At 29.4% G+C, this 10,772-nt stretch overlaps 1 protein-coding gene across 3 annotated transcripts in view; it reads right to left on the minus strand.

The window, feature by feature from the left end:
• The window catches only part of HGF (hepatocyte growth factor), a 66,588-nt gene that overhangs the window by 12,318 nt on the left and 43,498 nt on the right, over positions 1-10,772 (minus strand). For all 3 annotated transcript variants that reach the window (XM_011365229.1, XM_011365228.2, XM_011365227.2), the window contains exons 10-11: positions 4,495-4,597; positions 1,068-1,201 (exon numbers count right to left, since the gene is read on the minus strand). In XM_011365229.1, coding sequence (XP_011363531.1) covers positions 1,068-1,201; positions 4,495-4,597 — 237 coding nt within the window. The remainder of the gene's footprint in view (positions 1-1,067; positions 1,202-4,494; positions 4,598-10,772) is intronic.

Below are 10,772 nucleotides of genomic sequence, written 5' to 3' on the forward strand. Positions count from 1 at the left end.
TCACAGTTGGGGGTCATTTTGTCCCCAATCTCCAGAGGACATTTGGAATGTCTGGAGATAGTTTTGATTGTCATGACTGGAGAAATTGGTGGTGCTATTGACATCTAGTTCATTGAAGCCAGGGATACTATTAAACATAACGCGCAGGACAATCTTCCACAACGAGATTTATCCAGCATTAAATGTCTATAGTGCTAAGATTGAAAATCCTGATATATTCCCCTAATCTAATTCCAGACACAGATTCTACTTCATATAGTAAAACAGTATTGATTACCCAGGCCCTCACTAATATTGGGCATTAACAATCTTTTTATTTTATTTGCCAACTTGACAGGTAGAAAATTCTTCTTATGCTTTTATAATTTCATTTTTCTTGCTATTAAGTTTTAATGTTTTTTATTTGTTTATTAATTATTTTATTCTTGAAGACTCATCATTTTTCTCCTGTTATCTTTTTCTTATTGATCTGTAGGAGCTCTTTTACATGAAGTATATTAGACATATATATTTCACATATATCTTTTACTTTATGCACTAATACTCTTTTAACAAAATAATCTTGGGTTCAGAGAAGTAAATGGAATGCTCCAGGCTTCTTAGTCTTGGGCTAAAGAACAGAGAAGACGATAGAAGCACCACTATTTCAGGTCTGTTCATTGGTTTGTTAGTGGGCTGGGAACTTTGCTGAGAGCTCTGCTGCGTTCAGAGGCTGAGCAGGTAGTCCTGATGGTGGGGCACAGGGATGTCTTTCTACAGCAGTCATGTTAGAACCATGACCATTTCCTGCCTCTGGATTCTAAATTGGAATCTCCTAAGGAAAGAAAATCTTTAAAAAGTGTCTCTTTGCTTAGATGAAAGATGAAGAAAGGGGTGTGTGTGTGTGTGTGTGTGTGTGTGTGTGTGTGTGTGTGTGTGTGTGTGTGAATCTCTCTGGAGTGCATCCTAACTTGGGGATCAATTGCATCCTTCCTATATTATTTTCACCTCTGATTAAGGTATCAGTTTAGAGAATATGCAGTACATCTAAAATATTTTACCTGAAAAAGATCACTAAATGTACTTACAACGAGAAATGGGGCAGTAATCCCAAGGAATAAGAGGGTTCCCTGTGTAACACCAAGGACCATGGGCATCATCATCAGGATTCCGGCAGTAATTCTTATTCAACTTACTAGCATCTGGTTCCCAGAAGATGTGCCTACATAAACAACAAACTGAACATCACAAGATGCTCATTTTGTCCAAGAAAAACAAAATGTCACCGAGAAGATATAATCCTAGCACATAACTTTCATTATAGATACAGCACAAGCTTCGACTGGTATAAATTTCGATTATTTTGTTTGAGATTTATTTTGTTGTTCTTATAGTTTGGAAGCATGGTCTCTAACTCAGGAGTGTGGAACAGGGCTACATAATTAGCATAGATAAAATGAAAGATTTTGTGACTTTACTTCTATTTATAACTGCAGTGGCAAGACATCAATACCCTTGTGCATAGAAATGGAGAAATATTACCGAAAAAAAGAGAGCAGATGACAAACAAGATTAAGGTCATAAAATAAATAAAAAATACAAGCCATTGCAAAAATATTTTTTCATATTTCAGAAACAGTTGAAGCATCACTTGAAAAATTAATATGACAAAGTACTAGAAGATACACTGAAAAAATAATGTACTAATGAAATAAATTTTGAAATATCACTGGTCATAGAGTTACAAAATGTGATCTTTTGAGAAATAACTGAGTAACATTTTAGTCTTTCTTATTTTACATCTTAACTAAATTTATTACACAGAAAAGCAAAAAAATGTATGTTATTTTATAAAAACATGCCTACTCATATAACATCAATATTTATATTTTCCTCAATAACATTGATGAAGTCAGACTCCACATGGCCATCCTAAGTCATGAAAACTATATCTCTAACTGAATTTGTCTTAGATTATTAATTACTATAATGTTTGAATGTAATTAATATGTCATTTAAAAAATTGGGAAGAGCTTGGACATGGACACTTGGACTATCTTTCTGAACTCAGGTTCATTTTCTGGAGCAGTAACAACAGCAATCACATTCGGTACTTACTACATACCAAATTCTGTCATTGGTGATTTACATACAGAAATTTAGACTAACCTAATGAAACAGGCTCTAAGATTATGCTATTTTTTTTTTTTTTGGAGGATTTTGAAATCCATAGAGGACAATTAATTCGTCTAGGGTCACATGGCTCATAAGCAGTAGGGAAGGGGTTTGAACACATGGCCTTTTCTAGAGTTGATGTTCAAAACCAGGCTGTACTACCTTCTTACTCAGTTGTTACTGTGCAACTTAATCATTCATCAATTTTGTACAAATTATTTCTAAATGACTTTTAATTACTTCCAAAAGTCAAACCAAACTCAATGAAAATTGTTATAATCATTGCAATACCTGAATAAATATGTCACGTATTTCCAGTGTTTAACAACTGGTACTCTGAGGTGTGTCAGAAGGGTGTTTACTTGTTGCCTTTGATGATTTCTGTGGTGTAAATAATTCCACCACAAAAATGTCAGCCTTCCAATGTGAAATCACTGAAGGCAAAGTTGGCACAATTGTCTCTGACAAGTCCATAAGAGCTACATCCACCCCGCTGTATTTCTAAAAACAATTTTAAAAATAGCAGTATTGAAATCAGCATTTAATTTTAATCATGCCAATTTAAAAAAAAATTGTATTGTATTATAGTTTCAAGTATACAGTACATTTTTGCTTAAAATTCCTTAATGAATCGCTTTAATGCTTAGAATAAAATCAAAACTTAACACAGCTTACAGGGCTCTTTATGGTCTTGCCAGTGGAGAATTTCTCCTCTGTGGGCATGGACCAAATTACACTATGCTTCAACCTACCAAAATTATTTCTGATTTTCAAATACTTTAATCTTTGGGCTTTGGCACAAGTTATTACTTCTGCCTAATGTACTCTTTCTCCTACACTTCCTTTTACCAACTCCTCCTTATCATTTATGTCCCAGCTAATGTCCTTTCCTCTAGCAAGTCTTCCTGACCATCCATGGTTGTGACCTTCCACCCATCAGGCTTGGGTGGAACTTCTTTGCATTTCTATGGCATAAAATATGCTATGTTTTCATGCCATTTATAATATGGCATTCCATACTGGAGTGTGAGATCTATGAGGGCAGAAGTCTTAGAGCTACAGTGTCCAAAACAGTAGCTACTGACTACATATGACTACTAGTCCAAACTGGGACAAGCTATAGTTGTAAATATGTATCAAATTTTGAAGCTTTAATATGAAAAAATATACAAAATCTCATTAATAACTTTATATTAAATACATATTAAAAAGAAAAAGCTTTACATTTATTGGATTAATAAAAATATATTATTAAAAATAATTTTACCTGTTTATTTTTACTTCTTTTAATGTGGCTATTAGAAAACTTAAAAGTACATGTGCGGTTTACATATGTGAATTGAATATTTATGTTAGCATGGCTTTAGAACTATCACTATTTGCTCATGAAATAAATTAATTGAAACAATTATCACCCATTAGTGAGTATATTTTGGAAAGGAAAAAAGGCTTTAAAGTTAAAGCTGGGCTGGAGTCAAAATGACTCAACTTCTCTGAGCCCTAAAATTCTAATTCACATATATAGAAAAATTTTTTTCATATAGGATTGTGATGGTCAAATGAGATGACAAGTCACGTAAAGCAACTATGTATTTGATCAAATAACCTTGTAATATTTTATTCTAGTGCATATATTTGTATATTTATTAAAAATCATTTTTATGTCATAACTATGTCTGATACTTCTTTTGTAATTTCAAACACACTAACACTATTACTAGAGTCAAGTGGAAGACAACTTATTTTTTGCGAATATGTCCAATGTCAAAATCTGTAATTCTTCGAAATATATAGATTTTTTCAAATTTCTATACATTCTTTTAAATATAGAAAAATTTTACATGTAAAAATTAGGCTATGCAAGGAAACCTGTCTAAGATTTTAGTTGTTAATTGGATATTAAGGTCTGTATGGACATAAAAATGATAACTTACTGATTTTTCATGAATATTAACAATTAATGGTTAATTATGAAGCAATAATATACTGTACTATATGAAACTCAAGATTTACCACTTAATTATACACTGATACAGTCTTATCAACTTATGTAATTGTTTTCTTAATATGACCACATCCTCCTTAAAAATGAAGCCAAAATGTACATCCACTTTTTGTTAATGCTCCCCGTGGTACCTATTACAGAGCAAAACGTACAGTAAATACTCAATAAATATGTGCTAGATGGAATTGCTTATTTAAAAGTTTGCTGCTTAGAGAGAAAATATTAAATTGAGTGCACAAATAATCAATGGAAAGGAATAACAATGTACATATTTGAGTACACCCATTTGCTATTATCATTACATACTATATATTGAAAGAAATACATTTACACACCGGTGTAAGTCTTCCATGTTCTTGTCCCACATTGAACATGTTAGTCCAGATCGTGTTTTGGATAAATTGCCCATATAATTTTTGCCATTTCCACGATAGCAGTCTATACATAAATATATGAAAAAAAAAAAAAACCTAGTGATTACTAGGGGATATAGAACAAAAAAAATTTTTACAAGCATACAAATTCATGAAAATCAACATAAAAATTAAAATACTCTGAAATCCGTACCAACCTAAGAGACTTAAATATCTCAAATTAAAATATATTTTCACCCAAATTTATTTTTCATAAAAATGAGATTTTATTCAGCAAATTATGCATTTTAAAAAATAAAAGAAAAAATTAAATGAGTGGCTCTTAACGACATCAATAAAGTGAGACCTTTTTAAAATGACATACATATTTTCCAACATTTTCTTCTGAAAAATTTTACTCCACAGAAAAGAATGATGTGGTTAAGTAGGGTAAAAGAAAAACCTCTCTTTGTATATAACAACAACAAAAATGACTGGGGCCTTTGAGACTGAGTAAACATCCTATTGCCAAACAAATTTCATAAAATAGCTTCTGCATACTTTGATTAATTTTGCATGAAGTAGTACTATGCTAGTTTTAAAGTAGTTATTTTTTTGATTTCCTACACTTCTTTATTTATTAGTTCCCATTTTTGTTAATGAGAGCTTTTCCTTCTCTTCTATTCTTTTCAGTAGTAGGTATTACTACTGCCAGTAGTAGTAGCAGTGGTAGTAGTAGTAATACTAGTGCTAATAGTAGAAAGAGCAATATAAATATAGACTCATGAATTCTCTTTTTATTCAATGTGCTATATAATCTATTCCTGATGTTCATTTTGATTCTCAAATTATTTCAAATTTAGCCATTAGAAGCCACTTTAAATTGGCTCCTGTGCCTTTCTTCATGTCCCACATGGTTTTATTTTTTACTTTTTTTCAATTAAGCAACTTATGTTCTATTAAACATTGATCTAAGTGTTCATATTCTTAATTTAAAAAATCGTGAAAAGAAATCAAGTTCTTCCATATATGTAAGTTGCAGTTCTACATTTGAAAAGAAACATTATTTCATATTTTGAAATAATACCTCGTATTTTAAAAATGATGATCTGTGAAACATTCCTAATTTCTGTATGAATAAAAACTGTAGATTTGAGTATAAAATGTTATCTACAAGTGTACATCAACATTGAGATCATTCTCTGGTTTAAACTTTGTAAACCATAGTATATATTTAAAAATTTGTTTATTTATTTATTTATCTATTTATCTATTTATTATTTTAATTATAATTTTGCAATTAGTTTCAAGTGCACAGCATGGTGATTAGACATTTATATAATTTGTTAAGTGATCATCGTGATTAGTCTAGTACCTGCTTTGCACTATACATAGTTATTACAATATTATTGACTATATTCCCTATGCTGTACTTCACATCCCTGTGACTATTTTGTAACTACCAATTTGTACTTCTTAATCCCTTCACTTTTTTCACCCAGTCCTCCAACATCTCTTCCCGTTTTTTCTCTGTATCTATGTATCTGTTTTGGTTGGTTTGTTCATTTATTTTGTTCCTTAGATTCCACATTTAAGTGAAATCATATGATATTTATCTTTCTCTGTCCGACTTATTTCACTTAGTATAATACCCTTAGGTCCATCTATGTTATTGAAAGTGGTAGATTCCATTTTTTTAAGGCTGAGTAATATTCCTTTGTATACATGTACCACAACTTCTTTATCTAATTGTCTGTTGATGGACACTTAGGTTGCTTCCATATCTTGGCAATTGTAAATAATGTTATAGTAAACATAGGGGTGCATATATCTTTTTGAATTAGAATTTTGTTTTTCTTTGGGTAAATACTCAGAAGTGCAATTGCTGGGTCATAGGTTGTTCTACTTTTAATGTTTGAGGAATCTCTAAACTGTTTTCCATAGTGGCGGTACCAATTTGCAATCCCACCAACAGTGCATGAGGGTTCCCTTTTCTCCACATTCTCACCAATATTTATTGTTTTTTGATTTATTGATAATAGCCATCCTGACAGATATGAAGCAATATCTCATTGTAATTTTAATTTGCATTTCTCTGATGATTAGTGACATTGAGCACCTTTTTGTATGTCTATTGGCCATCTGCATGACCTCATTGGTTTTAAATATGTTCTGTGATCATAATAAAAATAAGTACAAATCCTAATAAAATTTTTATGGAGATAATTAATAATTTATTCAGGAATCAGTTAACATAGTGATAAAGTATAATATATGTATAATCATACACACATATACACATATATTCTATGAATATACAAATTATTTGTAGTCTATATATGTATTATAATATCCCATTGTTTCTTACTAGTAAAAAGTCCCTTTATTTATTATTAATAGATACCAAATATATAATTTAGTGTCTTGCTTTTTAAAAAATTAACAGTATACTTGAAAATCACTCTATATTAGTTCATGGAGAGTTTTATCATTTTTTTTGCAATCTCATAGTATCGCATCATGTGGCTTTGCCTGAGTGCATTTGGGTTGTTTTGTTACTGAGAAAATGCTGTAATAAAAAACTCACATGTATGTTTTTCTGTATTGTTGGGGCTGTATTTTCAGGTGTTGGTAGTGCTTTGTTGGGCTAAAGGTGAATGCATGTGTAATTTTATTATTGTAAAATTTCATTTTATAATGATTTTACCACTTTGCACTCCTAAGAGAAATGTGTGAGAGTTCCTTTTCCCATACAGCTCTGCCAAAAGATGATGTGGTTTACTTTTTGAATTTTTGCAAATGTACATGTGATAAATGGTCTCATATGTGCAAAATCTCAATACTCATATTTTATTTTTCTCTTGTTATATGTGAATTTAAATATAATTTCATGTGTTTAAGAAACTGTTGACATCTTTTTTCATAAATCTTTTTGTTTACATATTTTTCCATTATTTAATTTTAATTTCAGGATTTTTATATATTAAAAATATTTTCTCCTTAGTTATGATATTCAAAATTTATTTCAAATTTGTCATTGTCTTTTGAATTTGAATATGGTGGGTTTTTATTGTTTTTGTTCTTATTTTGCCACGGAAGTTTTTTGATGTAGTTTATATGTATATATATATTCTTTTTTGTCTCTTGATTTTGAGCATTAATTAGAAAGCATTTCACCACATCTAAGTAATAAAAGCATTCTTCCAAGTTTACTTCTAATATTTATATGGTTTCTCCTTTTAAATTCAGATCTCTTATCCATTTGGAGTTTATTTTAGGCTATCGTATAAGGCAAAGATTTAATTTTATCATTTTTCCAAATGGTTACATTGTTGATCCATTATCACATTTTAAAAATTCACTTTTCATTCAGTGATATATAGTGCACATTTTTTATTATTCTAAACCTCAGTAAGTAGCTGTTTCTGGACTCTGTGCTTTGTCAATTTAATCATGTACTAGAATTATCTTTTTAATTATAAATTCCTTATAAAATATTGTAATATATGATATGATTAATTACTTCTAATTACCCTTTTTCAAAGTTTTCTTTAGTGTATTTACATATTTATTCTTCCAAGAAAACTTTAGAATCAATGTGGTAGGCATCAGAAAAAGATTCATTGATTAATTTCTTAATATTCCATTAAATTTATTAATTAGTTTAGAAATAATTTATGTATTTATAATGGGTTCTCATATTAAGGACAAAGAATGTTTTTCTCCATGTTAAAGTTTACTCTTGTAGCTTTTGGGAGTGATTTAAAAATTTTATTACATGTATTATGCACATTTTAAAATTTATTCCTGTTTCCATCAGTTTTGTTACTATTATAGATGTAGTTTTCTATTTAATTGGATCTTGAAACTCATATATAATGTTATTGATATCTGTATATTAATTGCATATCCTGCTACCATAGTGAATTTTTTTTATTACTTGAATTCAATTTTCCATGTGTATTACTATTATATCATTTGTGTAAACAGAGATCTTTTGCTTTTTTATCCAATCAATACACTTTCTTATCTAACTGTTTACAATAATATCTCCAATATGGTGTTAAAGGGAAATACAATAACTTATATTTACAATGAAGGAAGAGAGACAGCAGACATTATAGTTTTATTTTTCTTTTACCTTATTAAGAATACTTTAGTGTTTCTCCATCAAGTAAGTGATGGTTTCTTTATTGAACTGGTCACTCAAATTTCATTAGGATCTGTATATTAATATTCACAAGTGAGATAAGATTATAGTTTTTTTCTGCATATCTTTATCATGTTTAGGTATCAATATTATAATTTCCTCACAAAAATAATTTAGAAACATTATCATATTTGTTAAGCTACAAGGCAGTTCATGTAGCATTATTGTCGGGTCTGTGAATTTATCTAGGCATGGTGTATTTTTGCTGGAATAGTTCATGAATAAATGTCCATAGTTCATCTATAAGAATTAGTCTATTTAAGCTTTCATTCTCTCCCCGGGGGAATTCAAATAACTTGATTTTTTTCTAGTAAATTACTAATTTTACTTTCATTTTCAAAGTTTTTTACATGAAGTTATATTCAACAACCTCATATTTTCTGATTTTCCTGTTCAATATTTATCTCCCTTAATAATTGTATTTTTATAATTACATATTATAGGTTTAAAATAGTTATATTTTATAATTTAAAAATAATTAAATGTATTTTATAATTTGTTCCTTTCTTGAGACAGCAAGTGTTGTCTATTTTATTAATTTTTTCAATGAACTATCATTTTCTTTTATTCATTAGTTCTTCTCTTTTCCTCTCTCTACCTTGTAATGTCTGCTTTTGTCTTTGTGTTTTTTCTTTCTTATATTGCTTTTTGGTTTACTTTTCTCTCTAATTTTTAGCTGAAAATTTCATTGACTTATCTTCATTATTTATGATATTGATGTAAATATTTAAGGCTGTGAACTATCTTCTGTTTAGTGTCTTAAGTATATCTTATATAATCTAATAAGTTATGTTTTATCAACATTTTAAAGAAATTGTTCAATTTCAATTTTTTAAGTGTTATTTTAATATTCAATTAGAAGAGCAATTATATACGTGCTAATTCAGATGTTGCAAGATTTGAGAAAAAGTTTCTAGCTTATCAATCTGTATGTGAAATTTATACTTTCTGTTATGTGGAGAAGGATAAGAGCAACATTCTTTCGTGTGTATGTGTGTGTGTATGTGTGTGTACTTGTGCATTTATACACATGTGTAACAATGCACACTATTAGCTTGGAAAATCATGCAATAGCATAACTGTATGTTAAAGTCACAGCTGTATGTTGAATTGGCTAACAGTATCTCTCAAGTAGGACTTCTTCATTTTTAAATTGCCCCACAGAGCCTACACATAGTTGCATATATCAGGTACATATATTATTTTTAAAAATATATAATATATTGTTAAAGTATTAATGAAAGGGAGGAAGTGTGTATTAACAGAAAGGTAATTTTAAAGAGAGTTAGATTCAATCTCAGCTGTGCTAACTTGAGAATTTACGCGTTGTTTAAATTTCACAAAATTAATTTATTTATTAATGTGTATACTTAATAGATAAGCGATAATATCTGCTTAACTTCCCAAATCCAAAACTGTCATATCCTATTATCTGATTCTTCAGTAAATGATATATATTTACTGTACATAAAAGTATCTTAATACACACCAGGAGCTTATAATACAATTGTTCTCATTTGCCTCTATCACTCACAAACTATTGCTAATTATTTAAGTGAACAAGACAGGAACAATGAGGATCCAGCTGGAACCAAACCTCTACTAATCACTGGTTTTAACTTTGTTTCCAAATGACTTTTAAAATCTGCCAAAGAACAATGAAACTAACTGAAAAAGGATTCCTCTACAACCATTTTCAGAGTTGTTCATGAAAAACTGTCACTGAGAAAAAAAAGATGGAAGAGAATGGATAGGGCAATAAATATGTGAAATGAAGCTTGAAATTTAGTTTGGACTTTTTTGGATGATTTAGGACTGACCATGATCATGACTATCATAATTATATTTATGTGAAAAAATATGATTTTTAAAAAAACGTAACTCATTTTATTGTTATGTTTTATTATTATTATTAATAATAATCTTTGGCAAATTATTTCTTTTTAAAATTTATTTCAGTCTGACTTTACTACTGCTCCCTGAAACAATTATCTTCAATGGTGTCTATGTTTCCAAGTACAATGGAAACATATGTACCACTGTACATCAT

Source organism: Pteropus vampyrus, unplaced genomic scaffold, assembly GCF_000151845.1.
Source record: "Pteropus vampyrus isolate Shadow unplaced genomic scaffold, Pvam_2.0 Scaffold107, whole genome shotgun sequence".
Classification (NCBI taxonomy): domain Eukaryota; kingdom Metazoa; phylum Chordata; class Mammalia; order Chiroptera; family Pteropodidae; genus Pteropus; species Pteropus vampyrus.